Consider the following 21,791-nt stretch of genomic DNA (forward strand, 5'->3'; position numbering starts at 1 on the left):
TGGGACCTTTCATCTCCAGGGGAATATACGGAGGAGGCTGCTTCCTTTCATGCTGTGGTGAGGAAGGCAGCGAGCTTTTTGGACCTGCCTTTGCCGGTGGCAGAGGCAAAGCAGAATTTGCTGACAGAGGTATTGCATCCGGCCTCTGCTGCAGCTGAGCCTCTCTTGCCATTTAATGAGGCTTTGCTGGATCCGGTGTTGGAGGTGTGGAAGAAGCCGGTGTCTTCCTCGGCCGTTCATAGGGCTGTGGCCAGGAGGTATCGAGCTGCACCATCTGACCCTGGCTTTCTCTCTAGACACCCTACGCCGGAGAGCTTGGTGGTGCAAGCCTCCTGTTCCTCAAAGTCAGCGCCTGGTTCCTTCCCGACGGTGCCTGGAGACAGAGACTCCAAGAAACTGGATGCGCAGTCCAAGAAAATATTTTCGTCATGCAGTTTGGCGTTGAAGGCCACCAACGCCACGTGCATTCTGGGGAGGTACATCCATGCGCTGATGGATGATATTTCGTCTTCATTCACGGAGCTTCCCCAGGGTCTTTTGGATGTGGTCTCGGACGCCCAGGCTGCCGCGACCCAGATTATCCAGTCTGGGCTGGACACGACCGACTCGGTGGCCAGGGCGATGGGCACGGCTGTGGTGGCAAGAAGACAGGCCTGGCTCCGAAACTCAGGGTTCTCTGCGGATGTGCAGTCGACCCTGCTGGACCTCCCGTTTGATGGGGACAGACTGTTTGGAGCCAAGGCAGATTCGGCCTTGGAACGATTTAAGGAGAGCAGAGCCACAGCCAAATCGTTAGGACTGCAAGCTCCTTCTTCCTCTGCCTCTTCTAGAATTTTCAGGAGGTTTCGGGGATTTGGGCGTGGCTCTTATTCCTCTTCCTTTCGGGGGAGGTTCCAGCAACCCGCCTCTTCCCTCCCCTATAGGTCATTTAGAGGGAGGGGGAGGGGTGGGGTCCGTACCAGAGGAGCCTCTCAACAGCACTCTGCCTCTTCCTCGTCCTCTGGAGGGGTGCAGCAGGGGAAGCAGCCTTAGGCTTCCACCGTTTCCCACTCACTCCTCTCCTGTAGGGGGAAGATTACAGCGTTTTCTCCACAAGTGGAGGTCTATCACAACGGACACTTGGGTTCTCGGCATTGTGGGAAAAGGCTACGCCCTTCCCTTTCGGGAGTTCCCGCCCCTCATCCCGCCCCGCCCATCTTATTGTTCAGAAGAACACCTCCTGTTGCTAGAACAGGAGGTTCAAGTCCTCCTTTCAAAGGGCGCGGTAGAGTTGGTCCCAGAGCAGGAAAAGGGTCGAGGTTGTTACTCAAGATACTTCCTGATTCCCAAAAAGGATGGTCAGTTGAGACCAATCCTGGATCTGAGGATCTTGAATTGGTTCCTCAAACAGGAAAAGTTCAAGATGCTGACCCTAGCACAGGTGCTTTTGGCGTTGAACAAGGAAGATTGGATGGTGTCTGTCGACTTGCAGGATGCTTACTTTCATATCCCGATACTCAAGTCGCACAGGAAGTATCTCCGGTTTGTGGTAGGGTCGCAGCACTATCAGTTTGCGGTCCTCCCGTTTGGTCTTACTTCAGCACCTCGAGTCTTCACAAAGGTGATGTCAGTGGTTGCGGCGGAGCTCAGAAGGAAGGGGATAGCAGTATTCCCTTACTTGGACGACTGGTTGATCAAAGCCAAGTCCCCGGAGCTTGTGTCGCATCATCTGCAGTCAACAACCCAGTTGTTGTTCGACCTGGGCTTTTCGGTGAACGTGCCCAAATCTCACCTGGAGCCCTCTCAGCGCCTCCTGTTCATAGGGGCAGTACTGGATACAACATTGAGTCGAGCCTTTCCTCCGCCTCAGCGGATTCAAGATATTCAGGAATTGGTTCCAATGTTTCGAAATGGAGCGGTAGTTCCAGTCCTCAAGGTCCTTCGTCTGCTCGGTCTGTTCGCCTCCTGCATTCTGTTGGTCACGCATGCTCGCTGGCACATGAGGGCTCTTCAGTGGTGCCTCCGAAGGCAGTGGTCTCAACACAAGGGAGATTTAGAAGGTACTGTCAAGATCTCCAGAGATGCTGCTGTGGAATTGAAGTGGTGGATTGCGGGCAACAATCTTTCACAGGGGAAGCCGTTCGCGCAGTCGCCACCAGTGGCCACGGTAATAACGGATGCCTCCACCCTAGGATGGGGAGCTCATCTGGGGGATCTGGAGATCAAAGGGCTTTGGTCTCCAGAGGAACAGGTGTTTCATATCAATCTGTTGGAGTTACGGGCTGTACGTTTGGCTCTCAAGGCCTTCCTCCCATCCCTTCGTGGTCAGTCGGTACAGGTCCTGACGGACAATACTACCACGATGTGGTACATAAACAAACAGGGAGGAGTAGGGTTGTACCTTCTCTGCAGAGAAGCTCTTCGGCTATGGTCCTGGGCAAAGGACCATCAGATTTGCTTGGTGGCAAATCATCTGGCCGGGGTCTTGAATGTACGTGCGGACAGTCTCAGTCGCCAATTCTCGGCAGACCACGAGTGGCGTCTCCATCCAGATCAAGTCTGTTTAATCTTCCAGATGTGGGGGTTTCCTCGGATAGATCTGTTTGCCACTCGGGAGAACGCGCATTGCCCGTTATTCTGCAGCCTCCAGTATCCGATGCAGGGAGCGTTGGGGGACGCGTTTCAGATAACCTGGTGCGACCAGTTGCTTTACGCGTTTCCCCCCATACCCTTGATTCCTCGAGTGTTGAGGAAAATTCGCCAAGACCGGGCCCAAGTCATCTTAATAGCTCCGGATTGGCCAAGGAGGGTATGGTACTCCGACCTTCTCCAACTCTCACTGTGCCCTCCGCTCCGTCTCCCTCTCAGGGCAGACCTCCTCTCGCAGTCGCAGGGGCAGGTTTTACACCCCAACCTCCAGAGTCTGCACCTACATGCTTGGAGATTGAACGGGGCAACCTGAGTTCCTTCTCTCTCCCGCCTGATGTAGTGGATGTTATCTTAGCGGCCAGGCGACACTCCACTAAATCTATCTACGCTAATAGGTGGTCTAAATTTGTTATGTGGTGTGGAGAGAGACAGATTGATCCCTTACATGCTCATCTGTCACATGTTTTGTCTTTTGCACTGTCTCTAGCGCAGAAAGGTTGTGCAGTAGCTACCATTAAGGGTTATTTGTCGGCCTTGTCAGCCTTCATTTGTCTTCCAGACCAACCATCGTTATTTAAATCCCCTATTGTTCTCAGATTCTTGAAAGGTCTTCTGAATCAATATCCTCCAAAACCATTCGTTATGCCTCAATGGGATTTGTCCTTGGTCCTGACTTTCCTTATGGGGTCCCCTTTTGAGCCTATGCATTCTTGCCCCTTAAGGTATTTGGTTATTAAAACAGTATTCCTGGTAGCTATAACATCTGCAAGGAGAGTGAGTGAGTTGCAGGCCTTATCGGTTAAACCCCCTTATATAACGTTTTATGGGGATAAGGTGGTGTTGAGGACCAAGGCTGCTTTCCTTCCGAAGGTTGTTTCACCCTTCCATTTGGCTCAGACAATCACTTTGTCCACGTTTTATCCTCCGCCTCATCCTTCAAAGGAGGAAGAAAGACTACATCGCCTGGACCCAAAAAGGGCGTTGAGCTTCTATATCGACAGAATGAAGGATATCAGGCTGGAGGATCAGCTGTTTGTCGGATACGTGGGCAAGAGGAGAGGAAAGGCAGTCCACAAGAGAACACTCTCCAGGTGGGTTGTTCTTTGCATTAAAATCTGTTACTCTTTGGCAAAGAAGGATCCGCCTGAGGGCATTAGAGCTCACTCCACCAGAGCTAAGTCGGCCTCTTCGGCCTTGGCCAGGGGTGTTCCTGTGGTTGACATCTGCAAGGCCGCAACTTGGTCGTCCCTTCACACTTTTGTGAAACATTACTGTTTGGACTCTGAGGTCAGAAGGGACGGTCATTTTGCACGGTCAGTGCTGCAGGATTTCTTGGTTTGACCATTTAGGCACCCACCGCCGGGCGTGGTACTGCTTTGGGACTCTATTCATCAGGTGAGGAATCCACAGGTAGTTGTATCCATCAGAAGAACGAGTTACTTACCTTCGGTAACGACTTTTCTGGTGGATACATTAGCTACCTGTGGATTCCTCACGGTCCCACCCGCCTCCCCGTTGCCTTTTTGGTCTCTCCAAGCAATCCTTGAGTGTGCTCCTTTTGGTCTTCAAAGTTGCAATACATTTTGCATGTATGATATTTGTATATATGTGTATATGTATATATAAATCTATATATATATTGGGTATATACATGATTCGTATGTATAAATATATTTATTTGTTTAAAAAAAAAAAAGGTTATATTAAATCTACAGCTATTTTATTGCAATGTTGTGTGATTTACAATATTAAGAGATGTTGCTTTGCTCTTTCATTGCATTGGGTTATTATTATTATTCTCATGCACGTAAAAAATGTTGGTACTGTCATCGGCACGTCGGCGAGGACTTCTTATTGCCTGTATGACGTCAGACGGCGTCGCGTGGGCTAGAGTGACGTCCTCGTCGACGTGCAGAGACTAGTAAGAAGATTTCCGTCAAATGCTGGCGCCATGGGAGTATTCATCAGGTGAGGAATCCACAGGTAGCTAATGTATCCACCAGAAAAGTCGTTACCGAAGGTAAGTAACTCGTTCGTTTGGTAGGTTTCCCTAGGTGCCGGCTGAGCTAGAGGCCAAAATCTACAGGTAGGCACTTCGCAAAAAACACCTCTGTTTTTTTCCAAAATTTAGGATGTGTCCACGTTGCGCTTTGGGGTGTTTCCTGTCGCCGGCGCTAGGCCTACCCACGCAAGTGAGGTATCATTTTTATCGGGAGACTTGGGGGAACGCTGGGTGGAAGGAAATTTGTAGCTCCTCTCAGATTCCAGAACTTTCTGCCACAGAAATGTGAGGGACATGTGTTTTTTTAGCCAAATGTTGAGGTTTGCAAAGGATTCTGGGTAACAGAACCTGGTCCGAGCCCCGCAAGTCACCCCTCCTTGGATTCTCCTAGGTCTCTAGTTTTCAGAAATGCACAGGTTTGGTAGGTTTCCCTAGGTGGCGGCTGAGCTAGAGGCCAAAATCTACAGGTAGTCACTTTGCTAAAAACAGCTCTGTTTTCTGTGATGTGTCCACGTTGTGTTTTGGGGCATATCCTGTCGCGGGCGCTAGGCCTACCCACACAAGTGAGGTATCGTTTTTATCGGGAGACGTGGGGGAACGCTGGGTGGAAGGAAATTTGTGGCTCCTCTCAGATTCCAGAACTTTCTGCCACAGAAATGTGAGGAACATGTGTTTTTTTAGCCAAATTTTGAGGTTTGCAAAGGATTCTGGGTAACAGAACCTGGTCCGAGCCCCGCAAGTCACCCCTCCTTGGATTCCCCTAGGTCTCTAGTTTTCAGAAATGCACAGGTTTGGTAGGTTTCCCTAGGTGGCGGCTGAGCTAGAGGCCAAAATCTACAGGTAGTCACTTTGCTAAAAACAGCTCTGTTTTCTGTGATGTGTCCACGTTGTGTTTTGGGGCATATCCTGTCGCGGGCGCTAGGCCTACCCACACAAGTGAGGTATCATTTTTATCGGGAGACGTGGGGGAACGCTGGGTGGACGGAAATTTGTGTCTCCTCTCAGATTCCAGAACTTTCTGCCACAGAAATGTGAGGAACATGTGTTTTTTAGCCAAATTTTGAGGTTTGCAAAGGATTCTGGGTAACAGAACCTGGTCCGAGCCACACAAGTCACCCCTCCTTGGATTCCCCTAGGTCTCTAGTTTTCAGAAATGCACAGGTTTGGTAGGTTTCCCTAGGTGGCGGCTGAGCTAGAGGCCAAAATCTACAGGTAGTCACTTTGCTAAAAACAGCTCTGTTTTCTGTGATATGTCCACGTTGTGTTTTGGGGCATATCCTGTCGCGGGCGCTAGGCCTACCCACACAAGTGAGGTATCATTTTTATCGGGAGACGTGGGGGAACGCTGGGTGGAAGGAAATTTGTTGCTCCTCTCAGATTCCAGAACTTTCTGCCACAGAAATGTGAGGAACATGTGTTTTTTTAGCCAAATTTTGAGGTTTGCAAAGGATTCTGGGTAACAGAACCTGGTCCGAGCCACACAAGTCACCCCTCCTTGGATTCCCCTAGGTCTCTAGTTTTCAGAAATGCATAGGTGTGGTAGGTTTCCCTAGGTGGCGGCTGAGCTAGAGGCCAAAATCTACAGGTAGTCACTTTGCTAAAAACACCTCTGTTTTCTGTGATATGTCCACGTTGTGTTTTGGGGCATATCCTGTCGCGGGCGCTAGGCCTACCCACACAAGTGAGGTATCATTTTTATCGGGAGACGTGGGGGAACGCTGGGTGGAAGGAAATTTGTGGCTCCTCTCGGATTCCAGAACTTTCTGCCACAGAAATGTGAGGAACATGTGTTTTTTTAGCCAAATTTTGAGGTTTGCAAAGGATTCTGGGTAACAGAACCTGGTCCGAGCCCCGCAAGTCACCCCTCCTTGGATTCCCCTAGGTCTCTAGTTTTCAGAAATGCACAGGTTTGGTAGGTTTCCCTAGGTGGCGGCTGAGCTAGAGGCCAAAATCTACAGGTAGTCACTTTGCTAAAAACAGCTCTGTTTTCTGTGATGTGTCCACGTTGTGTTTTGGGGCATATCCTGTCGCGGGCGCTAGGCCTACCCACACAAGTGAGGTATCATTTTTATCGGGAGACGTGGGGGAACGCTGGGTGGAAGGAAATTTGTGGCTCCTCTCAGATTCCAGAACTTTCTGCCACAGAAATGTGAGGAACATGTGTTTTTTTAGCCAAATTTTGAGGTTTGCAAAGGATTCTGGGTAACAGAACCTGGTCCGAGCCCCGCAAGTCACCCCTCCTTGGATTCCCCTAGGTCTCTAGTTTTCAGAAATGCACAGGTTTGGTAGGTTTCCCTAGGTGGCGGCTGAGCTAGAGGCCAAAATCTACAGGTAGTCACTTTGCTAAAAACAGCTCTGTTTTCTGTGATGTGTCCACGTTGTGTTTTGGGGCATATCCTGTCGCGGGCGCTAGGCCTACCCACACAAGTGAGGTATCATTTTTATCGGGAGACGTGGGGGAACGCTGGGTGGAAGGAAATTTGTGTCTCCTCTCAGATTCCAGAACTTTCTGCCACAGAAATGTGAGGAACATGTGTTTTTTAGCCAAATTTTGAGGTTTGCAAAGGATTCTGGGTAACAGAACCTGGTCCGAGCCACACAAGTCACCCCTCCTTGGATTCCCCTAGGTCTCTAGTTTTCAGAAATGCACAGGTTTGGTAGGTTTCCCTAGGTGGCGGCTGAGCTAGAGGCCAAAATCTACAGGTAGTCACTTTGCTAAAAACAGCTCTGTTTTCTGTGATATGTCCACGTTGTGTTTTGGGGCATATCCTGTCGCGGGCGCTAGGCCTACCCACACAAGTGAGGTATCATTTTTATCGGGAGACGTGGGGGAACGCTGGGTGGAAGGAAATTTGTGGCTCCTCTCAGATTCCAGAACTTTCTGCCACAGAAATGTGAGGAACATGTGTTTTTTTAGCCAAATTTTGAGGTTTGCAAAGGATTCTGGGTAACAGAACCTGGTCCGAGCCACACAAGTCACCCCTCCTTGGATTCCCCTAGGTCTCTAGTTTTCAGAAATGCATAGGTGTGGTAGGTTTCCCTAGGTGGCGGCTGAGCTAGAGGCCAAAATCTACAGGTAGTCACTTTGCTAAAAACACCTCTGTTTTCTGTGATATGTCCACGTTGTGTTTTGGGGCATATCCTGTCGCGGGCGCTAGGCCTACCCACACAAGTGAGGTATCATTTTTATCGGGAGACGTGGGGGAACGCTGGGTGGAAGGAAATTTGTGGCTCCTCTCAGATTCCAGAACTTTCTGCCACAGAAATGTGAGGAACATGTGTTTTTTTAGCCAAATTTTGAGGTTTGCAAAGGATTCTGGGTAACAGAACCTGGTCCGAGCCACACAAGTCACCCCTCCTTGGATTCCCCTAGGTCTCTAGTTTTCAGAAATGCATAGGTTTGGTAGGTTTCCCTAGGTGGCGGCTGAGCTAGAGGCCAAAATCTACAGGTAGTCACTTTACTAAAAACAGCTCTGTTTTCTGTGATATGTCCACGTTGTGTTTTGGGGCATATCCTGTCGCGGGCGCTAGGCCTACCCACACAAGTGAGGTATCATTTTTATCGGGAGACGTGGGGGAACGCTGGGTGGAAGGAAATTCGTGGCTCCTCTCGGATTCCAGAACTTTCTGCCACAGAAATGTGAGGAACATGTGTTTTTTTAGCCAAATTTTGAGGTTTGCAAAGGATTCTGGGTAACAGAACCTGGTCCGAGCCCCGCAAGTCACCCCTCCTTGGATTCCCCTAGGTCTCTAGTTTTCAGAAATGCACAGGTTTGGTAGGTTTCCCTAGGTGGCGGCTGAGCTAGAGGCCAAAATCTACAGGTAGTCACTTTGCTAAAAACAGCTCTGTTTTCTGTGATGTGTCCACGTTGTGTTTTGGGGCATATCCTGTCGCGGGCGCTAGGCCTACCCACACAAGTGAGGTATCATTTTTATCGGGAGACTTGGGGGAACATAGAATAGCAAAACAAGTGTTATTGCCCCTTGTCTTTCTCTACATTTATTCCTTCCAAATATAGGGGTGTGTGTAAAAAAGACATCTATTTGAGAAATTCCATGTAATTCACGTGCTACTATGGTCACCCCGGAATTCAGAGATGTGCAAATAACCACTGCTCCTCAACACCTTATCTTGTGCCCTTTTTAGAAATGCAAAGGTTTTCTTGATAGCTATTTTTTACTCCTTATATTTCAGCAAATGAATTACTGTATACCCGGTATAGAATGAAAACGCACTGCAGGGTGCAGCTCATTTATTGGCTCTGGGTTCCTCGGGTTCTTGATGAACCTACAAATCCTATATATCCCCGCAACCAGAGGAGTCCAGCAGACGTAACGGTATATTGCTATCGATAATCTGACATTGCAGGGAAAAGTTACAGAGTAAAAAGTAGAGAAAAATTGATGTTTTTTTTCACCTCAATTTCAATATTTTTCTTTTTCAGCTGTTATTTTTTGTAGGAAACCCTTGTAGGATCTACACAAATGACCCCTTGCTGAATTCAGAATTTTGTCTACTTTTCAGAAATGTTTAGGTTTCTGGGATCCAGCATTGGTTTCATGACCATTCCTGTCACTGACTGGAAGGAGGCTGAAAGCACAAAAAATTGCACAAATGGGGTATGCCCCAGTAAAATGCCAAAATTGTGTTGAAAAATTGGGTTTTCTGATTCAAGTCTGCCTGTTCCTGAAAGCTGGGAAGCTGCTGAGTTTAGCACCGCAAACCCTTTGTTGATGCCATTTTCAGGGGAAAAACCACAAGCCTTCTTCTGCAGCCCCTTTTTCCAATTTTTTTGAAAAAAACGAAATTTTCACTGTATTTTGGCCAATTTCTTGGCCTCCTTCAGGGGAACCCACAAAGTCTGGGTACCTTTAGAATCCCTAGGATGTTGGAAAAAAAGGTCGCAAATTTGGCTTGGTTAGCTTATGTGGACAAAAAGTTATGAGGGCCTAAGCGCGAACTGCCCCAAATAGGCAAAAAAAGGCCTGGCACAGGAGGGGGAAAAGGCCTGGCAGCGAAGGGGTTAAATGGTAATACTTAAAATGTCAATAATTTGAATGAATGTCGGGATACTCATAGATTCTACCATCATGAAAGAGGCAGTTTTCGTTTCATTTTTATATTTTTCAGTATATTGTGGTTTTTTTGTTGTTGTTTTTTTTGTTTTTTTTTTACCTTCCCAAACATCAGTTTATTGAGCATATCTGCCCTTCAGCGTATATGCGGGTCACTGTTTTAACTTAGGCAATCAAAGGTTTTGTTCTCATGGAAGAAGTGTGTTTAACAAATTGCAGGTTAAAAAGGGAAAATGATAGATTATATGTTTTGTTTTTACAGGAACAGGAAGCTAAGATGAAGGCCGAAGAAGAGAATGAAAAGGCGGCTTTCGCTGAAGAATTGAAACACCATGAGGTATAATTTAGGCTCCCAGTTTTATTAGTGGGAGAAATTCTCACAAAATCTATTTACAAGTGGTATAAGAAATTTGAATGTAATGATATTTATGAAACATACATCATTATTGAAGACGACACATACAGGGCATGTTAGCTTATGCAAGCATTTCCATGGACTAGAAAAACGTTAGTGGTCATTTTTGATGTAATGTAAAAAACATACTTGCAAAGAAGGAACACGATGAATTTTCAATAGAACTGTAATCTGAACCTCTATTGCAGATATGCTTAAGGAATGGTCAATGTGGATTAATATGAAAATAAACGATAAAAACAAGGCTATAGAGGCCACACAGTATCTGCTTGAAATGGGAAACGTCCCAGTGAAATTCTGGACGAAAAAAACATTGGCAAAGCCAGTTGATTTATCTTTGGTGTTTTGAGTAAATGTGTTCTTTGTGTGGGTGCACCATTACGTCACATGCATATAGCTGAAGATACACAGATCTGTCAGTGTGAGGCCATAGACGCCAGATTTCCGATTAAGGAATTGGCGCTAAACAGCCGAAGTATCTCTCACGGTATAATCTAAACAGTTTGTCTCAGTCCTCACTTGACAGAGCAGTCTCCGGGGTCTGCAGATCTTGTAGGTATAAGTTCCTGCATAACAGAGTAGGTCCCAAGTCCCTCAAATCTAACAAACCAAAGTCCCTCACAGCACAGCCAACCATCAAGCAGCATATGCATAGGCCTGATCCACAATAAATGGTGATGTAAGCATGTTTAGTCGTATTCCGAAGGATGAGCTACATATCATATAGTTAACTGCGTGAATATGTACTGCAGTAAGTGTTTGTTATTTTGTAAGTTATAACAATTCTATTGCACTCGACGAATGTTGTAAAACATTGCTGTTGAATGACCGATGTTTGTGCAGCTAGTTTTGCAATGGGTGAGTGCTTATGTGAGTATGTGGATGAGTGGTGTTGCTTGGAGCTGAGGGTTCTGAATGTCTGCATCAGAGGGTGTTTGTAGATAAGTGATGTGGCAGGTGGGTGAGTTGTACTTTTTTTGTAAGAGTGATTGATACTGCAGGTGAGTTACGAGTGGCCAAGGTGAATAGTTGGCTAATGGTATTGACTTCCATCTTGAGTGTATCATAGGATTCTCCTCAGTATTTATTTTGAGAGATATCAAAAGCAAGGGATGGATGGAATGCTGGAATTAATTTGAGCCACTGGCAATCACTCTGAGCCACATCCCAATCCGGCCTTTTTTGCCCACCATGCCATCTGAGTTTGGACCCAGCCTTGATCCTGCTCCATTCCGAACAGTCCATCTCGAACTATCAGGCCAAGCTCACCTTGAACCGAAACACATGCAATCCAGGACTGGTTTCGCCCTTAATAGGGCTAATAAGCCAGGTAGAGATTAGTTCAAATGGTGTAGTAAGCACAAGACCCACATTGGGCATAGCCAGCACACTCGGGGCAACAAAAACAAGGTGATGGACAGAATGCTTCAATTAATCTAAGCCACTGGCAGTTGCTCGTCCTGAATCCCAATCCAGCGGTAGTTCAGGTTCGGGTTCACGGGGGACTTAGCCTGGCATTTGGAACTGTTCCCATTGGAGTAGGGGCAAGATTGATTTGAATATGACAAGATCCAAACTGAGGTCACATGGTGGGCAAAAAACAATGAATTGGGATGCAGCCTGGGCAGCTACCAGTGGCTGGGATTTACTCAAGCATTCCAGCCATCATCTTCTTTTTGATGCTCTTTATTTTGAGATATTGCAAGGAACTAAATCCTGCCACTTCAGAGAGTTAGCCAGTGGTGATGCTACTTGTGTGGAAAGGGCTTGTCATGTTTGTAATACGATTTTGAGGTGGATTCAGTTTGGAACATCGCTTTCCCTGCTTCATATAGTTAAGCAGGCAATAGGCCTGTTAAGGGCATGTGCGGCAGCTTAGTGGATTAATGCGGCTGCTGAAGAGGTTCTGTGAAAATCACTGTTTGACTCCTAGCAAAGGACTAAGCATATCAACCTTTCATCCTTCCAAGGTCAAGGACATTAACCATAGAATTAAATAGGGATACAAATGTTAATTGAAACTTGATACAAAGTAAAGTTTTGTTTTGTATACAAACACATCAAAAGTATGTCTGTACAAATTTCCATGGGTTAAATCCTAACAGTTGCAATACAGACAAACAAAAATGGGCTTTTCAGTTACCACGTGGCAGAACTTCAAATGTTGCTTAAAAATTAAGTTGTTTTTGTCGCACTGAATCGTGCAATACTGTGATTATCTGTTTGATGCATGTGTGGCTATAGATAGACAGGCTGTGCATGCTCCTGCAATCTAGTGTTGGGTCCGGATGTATGCAAGTTGCTTTTCTTCAAAAAGCTATTTTGAGTCAAGAGGTAGCGTGATTGCTCCTCTTAGTGAAATTCACATGGACATCAACATCATTATTAGATTGTTTTGTTTCTGCTGTTGCATTCAGACATGAGCTCTTGTCGACACAGTTGCGCTGCTCTTTTCGGTTCACCGTACTTTCCCCTTCATTGGTTTACTTTTCAATTGTGTTTCCCTTTCCTCTTGTGTATCGACGTTCCACTAGATTTGGATTGAGCCAACTCTTTCCTCAGGTCCATTCTTGACCTCAGACCCCTAAACAAAAACATCCTATCAGAGCCTTTCCACACAGTAACCCTTCATGTCATCCTGCTTCTCCAGCAAGGCAACTTTATGTCTGCATGAGACCTAAAGGGCCCTTACTTCTACATTCCAGTACACCTGGCTCATCAACAATGTCTCAGGTTTGTAGTAAGCGGAAGGCACTGCCAATTCAAAGTCCTCCTCTTCGGAGTGAATACTGCACCTTGGATATTCACCAAGTGCCTGTCAGTGGTAGCTGCTCACCTGCGCAGACAGGGCATCCACATATTCCCATATCTGGACAATTTGCTTATCAAAGCTGCCACTTGTCAATAGTGTTGAAACCACACACAGACCACAATAGATCTGCTTTACCAGCTAGGTTTCACCATCAATGCCACCAAGTTCCACCTCCATCCACAACAGATCCAATCTTACCTAGGATCTATTCGCAACACAAAAATAGGCCTAGTCTATCCCAACCAACCTATCTTTACAAACACTCATCCCTTTGTTTCAACCAGATCAGCAGCAAACAGTCATGGGTCTTTCAGGCATGGGTCTCTCAGGCATGATGTCCTCCGGCATTGCAATAGTACCTCATCTAAGGCTACACATGAGTCTGTTGCAGGAATTGCTAGCTCAACAGTCGTCTCAGACAGAGGGTTGTTGGGACAATCTAGTGTTGATCGGCTGCCGTACTCATCAGTCTGTGGAGTGGTGGAACACCAACAACCTGTTGTGAGGTTGCCCTTTCCCAGACCTTGTTCTGCATACCATTATTACAACAGGTGCTTTACTCACAGAGTGGGGTGCACACTGTAGGAAGTTGGCTCTGTATGTGCTATTTCAAAGTAAGAAATAGCATGCACAGAGTCCAAGGGTTCCCCTTAGAGGTAAGATAGTGGCAAAAAGAGATAATACTAATGCTCTATTTTGTGGTAGTGTGGTCGAGCAGTAGGCTTATCCAAGGAGTAGTGTTAAGCATTTGTTGTACATACACATAGACAATAAATGAGGTACACACACTCAGAGACAAATCCAGCCAATAGGTTTTGTATAGAAAAATATATTTTCTTAGTTTATTTTAAGAACCACAGGTTCAAATTCTACATGTAATATCTCATTCGAAAGGTATTGCAGGTAAGTACTTTAGGAACTTCAAATCATCAAAATTGCATGTATACTTTTCAAGTTATTCACAAATAGCTGTTTTAAAAGTGGACACAGTGCAATTTTCACAGTTCCTAGGGGAGGTAAGTGTTTGTTAGGTTAACCAGGTAAGTAAGACACTTACAGGGCTCAGTTCTTGGTCCAAGGTAGCCCACCGTTGGGGGTTCAGAGCAACCCCAAAGTCACCACACCAGCAGCTCAGGGCCGGTCAGGTGCAGAGTTCAAAGTGGTGCCCAAAACACATAGGCTAGAATGGAGAGAAGGGGGTGCCCCGGTTCCGGTCTGCTTGCAGGTAAGTACCCGCGTCTTCGGAGGGCAGACCAGGGGGGTTTTGTAGGGCACCGGGGGGGACACAAGTCCACACAGAAATTTCACCCTCAGCAGCGCGGGGGCGGCCGGGTGCAGTGTCGAAACAGGCGTCGGGTTCGCAGTGTTAGTCTATGAGAGATCTCGGGATCTCTTCAGCGCTGCAGGCAGGCAAGGGGGGGGTTCCTCGGGGAAACCTCCACTTGGGCAAGGGAGAGGGACTCCTGGGGGTCACTTCTCCAGTGAAAGTCCGGTCCTTCAGGTCCTGGGGGCTGCGGGTGCAGGGTCTCTCCCAGGCGTCGGGACTTTGGATTCAAAGAGTCAGGGGAAGCCTCGGGATTCCCTCTGCAGGCGGCGCTGTGGGGGCTCAGGGGGGACAGGTTTTGGTACTCACAGTATCAGAGTAGTCCTGGGGTCCCTCCTGAGGTGTCGGGTCTCCACCAGCCGAGTCGGGGTCGCCGGGTGCAGTGTTGCAAGTCTCACGCTTCTTGCGGGGAGCTTGCAGGGTTCTTCAAAGCTGCTGGAAACAAAGTTGCAGCCTTTCTTGGAGCAGGTCCGCTGTCCTCGGGAGTTTCTTGTCTTTTCGAAGCAGGGGCAGTCCTCAGAGGATGTCGAGGTCGCTGGTCCCTTCGGAAGGCGTCGCTGGAGCAGGATCTTTGGAAGGCAGGAGACAGGCCGGTGAGTTTCTGGAGCCAAGGCAGTTGTCGTCTTCTGGTCTTCCGCTGCAGGGGTTTTCAGCTGGGCAGTCCTTCTTCTTGTAGTTGCAGGAATCTAATTTTCTAGGGTTCAGGGTAGCCCTTAAATACTAAATTTAAGGGCGTGTTTAGGTCTGGGGGGTTAGTAGCCAATGGCTACTAGCCCTGAGGGTGGGTACACCCTCTTTGTGCCTCCTCCCAAGGGGAGGGGGTCACAATCCTAACCCTATTGGGGGAATCCTCCATCTGCAAGATGATTTCTAAAAGTCAGAGTCACCTCAGCTCAGGACACCTTAGGGGCTGTCCTGACTGGCCAGTGACTCCTCCTTGTTTTTCTCATTATTTTCTCCGGCCTTGCCGCCAAAAGTGGGGCCTGGCCGGAGGGGGCGGGCAACTCCACTAGCTGGAGTGTCCTGCTGGGTTGGCACAAAGGAGGTGAGCCTTTGAGGCTCACCGCCAGGTGTGACAATTCCTGCCTGGGGGAGGTGTTAGCATCTCCACCCAGTGCAGGCTTTGTTACTGGCCTCAGAGTGACAAAGGCACTCTCCCCATGGGGCCAGCAACATGTCTCGGTTTGTGGCAGGCTGCTAAAACTAGTCAGCCTACACAGATAGTCGGTTAAGTTTCAGGGGGCACCTCTAAGGTGCCCTCTGGGGTGTATTTTACAATAAGATGTACACTGGCATCAGTGTGCATTTATTGTGCTGAGAAGTTTGATACCAAACTTCCCAGTTTTCAGTGTAGCCATTATGGTGCTGTGGAGTTCGTGTTTGACAAACTCCCAGACCATATACTCTTATGGCTACCCTGCACTTACAATGTCTAAGGTTTTGTTTAGACACTGTAGGGGTACCATGCTCATGCACTGGTACCCTCACCTATGGTATATTGCACCCTGCCTTAGGGCTGTAAGGCCTGCTAGAGGGGTGTCTTACCTATACTGCATAGGCAGTGAGAGGCTGGCATGGCACCCTGAGGGGAGTGCCATGTCGACTTACTCGTTTTGTCCTCACTAGCACACACAAGCTGGCAAGCAGGGTGTCTGTGCTGAGTGAGAGGTCTCCAGGGTGGCATAAGACATGCTGCAGCCCTTAGAGACCTTCCTTGGCATCAGGGCCCTTGGTACTAGAAGTACCAGTTACAAGGGACTTATCTGGATGCCAGGGTCTGCCAATTGTGGATACAAAAGTACATTTTAGGTGAAGGAACACTGGTGCTGGGGCCTGGTTAGCAGGGTCCCAGCACTCTTCTCAGTCAAGTCAGCATCAGTATCAGGCAAAAAAGTGGGGGGTAACTGCAACAGGGAGCCATTTCTTTACACAAGCCCCCCCCAGCCCACAGGCCAGGAGACTCAGCCCAAGCTGGGAGAGTCTTCCTAGTCTGTCAGGCGAGGAAGAGTAGGAGAAATAGGCTGGTTAGTTGCAGGGCCTACTCTGCCTTACATCCTTCTGTTCAGGTCATTCCCTTTGGGGAACTGACCTACTTCCACAGTGATAGGACCTAGTCTGAATTGCCTCTTGTCTGCCTCTTCAATGTCTCCACCCATTCTTTCTATTTTGGTCTTAGAGGTATCCACCTCTGCTAACCTTATCTTGGCCAGGGTTACCCCTAGCTTACCCAGAGAGGTTACCCCGAGCTGGAGTAACCCCACCATGACCAATAGGGTCAGGGGGCCTAACTTGCTATTTGGCATGGGGTCAGACCACCATGCTAAGGATAGTGCAGCCATAAAGGCTAACACCCAGCAGAGGCCACTGACAGCTGTCAGTGCCCAGAACCACACCTTTAGCTCTTCACCTAAAAGGGAAGGGGCTAAGTTACAGGCTTCTTTGGGTTCAGGTTGCCTGTCTGCTGTATTGGAGTGGGGGGTTACCACATCTTGTAGTAAACACCCTTCTTCCACTCTTTCTTCTGTTAGCTGAGGAGCCACCCACTCAGGTTTAACAGTTGCCTGACTAGCCAGGACTTCTTGTGGGTCAGGTTGGACTTTATCAGGGCCATTTTTGGAGTTCTCCCCTACTGGAGCAGAATCTCCTTGGTTTGCTGTAACCTTGGCTAAAGGTTGTCCACCCTTCCTACTCTGTTTTCTTTTCTTCTTCTTCTGGGGCCTGCTTGCATTTACTGCAGAGGCAGGACTTCCAGAATCCTTGGGAGAGGACTGGCACTGGACCAGTTCCTCTCTTGAGCTCTGACTAACCTCTGGGTAGTCATTTCCAAGGAGACAATCAAGGGGGAGGTCGGTACTGACTACTACCCTTCTCCAGCTAAGAGTGCCACCCACTTCTATGGGCACTAAAGCCACAGGCCTCTTAGTGACCCTGTCTAGGCTAACTCTTACCCTGGCAGTCTCACCTGGGATGTACTGGTTTGAGAGCACCAGCCTGTCATGCACAATAGTGTGACTGGCACAAGTGTCTCTCAGGGCAGTGGTTGGGATTCCATTCACCAGTAGGTGGTGGAAGTGTCTACTTCCCTCTGGAATCTCCAACTCACCTGTTGGGCCCTGTTTCCAGTTGAAGGCTAGGAAGACCTCCTCATCTGAGGAGTCATCTCCCATGGCTACACTGGTTACCCCAGGAATTTTGTTCTGGGGTTTGTTTTTGGGACAAGAAGTGTCCTTGGTGTGGTGCCCAGACTGTTTACAGTTGTGGCACCATGCCTTAGTGGCATCCCAGTTCTTACCCTGGTACCCACCTTTGTTTTGGGTTGTGTCCTGGGGCCCACCCACCTGTTCTGGTTTTTGGGGGCCTACAGAGGACTCTTTTTCTTTGTTTCTAGTGTTACCCACTTTCTCCTGGGGAGTTTTTGTAACCCCTTTCTTTTGGTCACCCCCAGTGGAAGTTTTGGTTACCCTAGTCTTGACCCAGTGGTCTGCCTTCTTTCCCAATTCTTGGGGAGAAATTGGACCTAGGTCTACCAGATACTGATGCAACTTTTCATTGAAGCCGTTACTTAAAATGTGTTCTTTCATAAACAAATTATAAAGCCCAACATAGTCACACACTTCATTTCCAGTTAACCAACCATCTAGTGTTTTTACTGAGTAGTCTACAAAATCAACCCAGGTCTGGCTCGAGGATTTTTGAGCCCCCCTGAATCTAATTCTATACTCCTCAGTGGAGAACCCAAAGCCCTCAATCAGGGTACCCTTCATGAGGTCATAAGATTCTGCATCTTTTCCAGAGAGTGTGAGGAGTCTATCCCTACACTTTCCAGTGAACATTTCCCAAAGGAGAGCACCCCAGTGAGATCTGTTCACTTTTCTGGTTACACAAGCCCTCTCAAAAGCTGTGAACCATTTGGTGATGTCATCACCATCTTCATATTTTGTTACAATCCCTTTGGGGATTTTTAGGATGTCAGGAGAATCTCTGACCCTATTTAGGTTGCTGCCACCATTGATGGGACCTAGGCCCATCTCTTTTCTTTCCCTTTCTATGGCTAGGAGCTGCTTTTCCAAAGCCAATCTTTTGACCATCCTGGCTAACAGGGGGTCATCCTCACTGAGAGCATCCTCAGTGATTTCAGAAATGCTGGACCCTCCTGTGAGGGAAGCAACATTTCTGACTATCATTTTTGGGGACAGGGCTTGAGAGGCCCTGGTCTCCCTATTTAGGACTGGAAGGGGGGAATTGCCCTCCAAGTCACTGATTTCTTCCTCTGTGAAGTCATCCTCAGAGGGGTTGGCTTTTTCAAACTCTGCCAACAGCTCCTGGAGCTGAATTTTGGTAGGTCTGGAGCCAATGGTTATTTTCTTTATATTACAGAGAGACCTTAGCTCCCTCATCTTAAGATGGAGGTAAGGTGTGGTGTCGAGTTCCACCACATTCATCTCTGTATCAGACATTATTTTGCTAAAAGTTGGAAGACTTTTTAAAGAATCTAAAACTGTTTCTAGAATCTAATTTCAAACCTTTAACAAACTTTTAAACTCTAAAAGACAATGCTAAACAGGGACTTAACACACAAGGCCCTAGCAGGACTTTTAAGAATTTAGAAAAATTTCAAATTGCAAAAATGAATTTCTAATGACAATTTTGGAATTTGTCGTGTGATCAGGTATTGGCTGAGTAGTCCAGCAAATGCAAAGTCTTGTACCCCACCGCTGATCCACCAATGTAGGAAGTTGGCTCTGTATGTGCTATTTCAAAGTAAGGAATAGCATGCACAGAGTCCAAGGGTTCCCCTTAGAGGTAAGATAGTGGCAAAAAGAGATAATACTAATGCTCTATTTTGTGGTAGTGTGGTCGAGCAGTAGGCTTATCCAAGGAGTAGTGTTAAGCATTTGTTGTACATACACATAGACAATAAATGAGGTACACACACTCAGAGACAAATCCAGCCAATAGGTTTTGTATAGAAAAATATATTTTCTTAGTTTATTTTAAGAACCACAGGTTCAAATTCTACATGTAATATCTCATTCGAAAGGTATTGCAGGTAAGTACTTTAGGAACTTCAAATCATCAAAATTGCATGTATACTTTTCAAGTTATTCACAAATAGCTGTTTTAAAAGTGGACACAGTGCAATTTTCACAGTTCCTAGGGGAGGTAAGTGTTTGTTAGGTTAACCAGGTAAGTAAGACACTTACAGGGCTCAGTTCTTGGTCCAAGGTAGCCCACCGTTGGGGGTTCAGAGCAACCCCAAAGTCACCACACCAGCAGCTCAGGGCCGGTCAGGTGCAGAGTTCAAAGTGGTGCCCAAAACACATAGGCTAGAATGGAGAGAAGGGGGTGCCCCGGTTCCGGTCTGCTTGCAGGTAAGTACCCGCGTCTTCGGAGGGCAGACCAGGGGGGTTTTGTAGGGCACCGGGGGGGACACAAGTCCACACAGAAATTTCACCCTCAGCAGCGCGGGGGCGGCCGGGTGCAGTGTCGAAACAGGCGTCGGGTTCGCAGTGTTAGTCTATGAGAGATCTCGGGATCTCTTCAGCGCTGCAGGCAGGCAAGGGGGGGGTTCCTCGGGGAAACCTCCACTTGGGCAAGGGAGAGGGACTCCTGGGGGTCACTTCTCCAGTGAAAGTCCGGTCCTTCAGGTCCTGGGGGCTGCGGGTGCAGGGTCTCTCCCAGGCGTCGGGACTTTGGATTCAAAGAGTCGCGGTCAGGGGAAGCCTCGGGATTCCCTCTGCAGGCGGCGCTGTGGGGGCTCAGGGGGGACAGGTTTTGGTACTCACAGTATCAGAGTAGTCCTGGGGTCCCTCCTGAGGTGTCGGGTCTCCACCAGCCGAGTCGGGGTCGCCGGGTGCAGTGTTGCAAGTCTCACGCTTCTTGCGGGGAGCTTGCAGGGTTCTTCAAAGCTGCTGGAAACAAAGTTGCAGCCTTTCTTGGAGCAGGTCCGCTGTCCTCGGGAGTTTCTTGTCTTTTCGAAGCAGGGGCAGTCCTCAGAGGATGTCGAGGTCGCTGGTCCCTTCGGAAGGCGTCGCTGGAGCAGGATCTTTGGAAGGCAGGAGACAGGCCGGTGAGTTTCTGGAGCCAAGGCAGTTGTCGTCTTCTGGTCTTCCGCTGCAGGGGTTTTCAGCTGGGCAGTCCTTCTTCTTGTAGTTGCAGGAATCTAATTTTCTAGGGTTCAGGGTAGCCCTTAAATACTAAATTTAAGGGCGTGTTTAGGTCTGGGGGGTTAGTAGCCAATGGCTACTAGCCCTGAGGGTGGGTACACCCTCTTTGTGCCTCCTCCCAAGGGGAGGGGGTCACAATCCTAACCCTATTGGGGGAATCCTCCATCTGCAAGATGGAGGATTTCTAAAAGTCAGAGTCACCTCAGCTCAGGACACCTTAGGGGCTGTCCTGACTGGCCAGTGACTCCTCCTTGTTTTTCTCATTATTTTCTCCGGCCTTGCCGCCAAAAGTGGGGCCTGGCCGGAGGGGGCGGGCAACTCCACTAGCTGGAGTGTCCTGCTGGGTTGGCACAAAGGAGGTGAGCCTTTGAGGCTCACCGCCAGGTGTGACAATTCCTGCCTGGGGGAGGTGTTAGCATCTCCACCCAGTGCAGGCTTTGTTACTGGCCTCAGAGTGACAAAGGCACTCTCCCCATGGGGCCAGCAACATGTCTCGGTTTGTGGCAGGCTGCTAAAACTAGTCAGCCTACACAGATAGTCGGTTAAGTTTCAGGGGGCACCTCTAAGGTGCCCTCTGGGGTGTATTTTACAATAAGATGTACACTGGCATCAGTGTGCATTTATTGTGCTGAGAAGTTTGATACCAAACTTCCCAGTTTTCAGTGTAGCCATTATGGTGCTGTGGAGTTCGTGTTTGACAAACTCCCAGACCATATACTCTTATGGCTACCCTGCACTTACAATGTCTAAGGTTTTGTTTAGACACTGTAGGGGTACCATGCTCATGCACTGGTACCCTCACCTATGGTATAGTGCACCCTGCCTTAGGGCTGTAAGGCCTGCTAGAGGGGTGTCTTACCTATACTGCATAGGCAGTGAGAGGCTGGCATGGCACCCTGAGGGGAGTGCCATGTCGACTTACTCGTTTTGTCCTCACTAGCACACACAAGCTGGCAAGCAGGGTGTCTGTGCTGAGTGAGAGGTCTCCAGGGTGGCATAAGACATGCTGCAGCCCTTAGAGACCTTCCTTGGCATCAGGGCCCTTGGTACTAGAAGTACCAGTTACAAGGGACTTATCTGGATGCCAGGGTCTGCCAATTGTGGATACAAAAGTACATTTTAGGTGAAGGAACACTGGTGCTGGGGCCTGGTTAGCAGGGTCCCAGCACTCTTCTCAATCAAGTCAGCATCAGTATCAGGCAAAAAAGTGGGGGGTAACTGCAACAGGGAGCCATTTCTTTACACACACTAACAGGATCTCTTATTACAGGGCCTGCGGTAGACAAATACCTGGGTCTCCACATCAACTAGCAAGAGTTTCTAGCTAATCATGCAGCATTGAAAGCATTACAACCTCACCTGATCGG

The 21,791-nt window shown here is 48.1% G+C and overlaps 1 protein-coding gene across 2 annotated transcripts in view; it reads left to right on the forward strand.

Annotated features, from left to right (window-relative positions):
* LRRIQ1 (leucine rich repeats and IQ motif containing 1) overlaps positions 1-21,791 on the forward strand; it is a 1,566,481-nt gene that overhangs the window by 163,150 nt on the left and 1,381,540 nt on the right. For both annotated transcript variants that reach the window (XM_069229624.1, XM_069229625.1), the window contains exon 6: positions 9,969-10,043. In XM_069229624.1, coding sequence (XP_069085725.1) covers positions 9,969-10,043 — 75 coding nt within the window. The remainder of the gene's footprint in view (positions 1-9,968; positions 10,044-21,791) is intronic.

This window comes from Pleurodeles waltl, chromosome 4_1 (genome assembly GCF_031143425.1).
Source record: "Pleurodeles waltl isolate 20211129_DDA chromosome 4_1, aPleWal1.hap1.20221129, whole genome shotgun sequence".
In the NCBI taxonomy this organism is placed as follows: Eukaryota; Metazoa; Chordata; class Amphibia; order Caudata; family Salamandridae; genus Pleurodeles; species Pleurodeles waltl.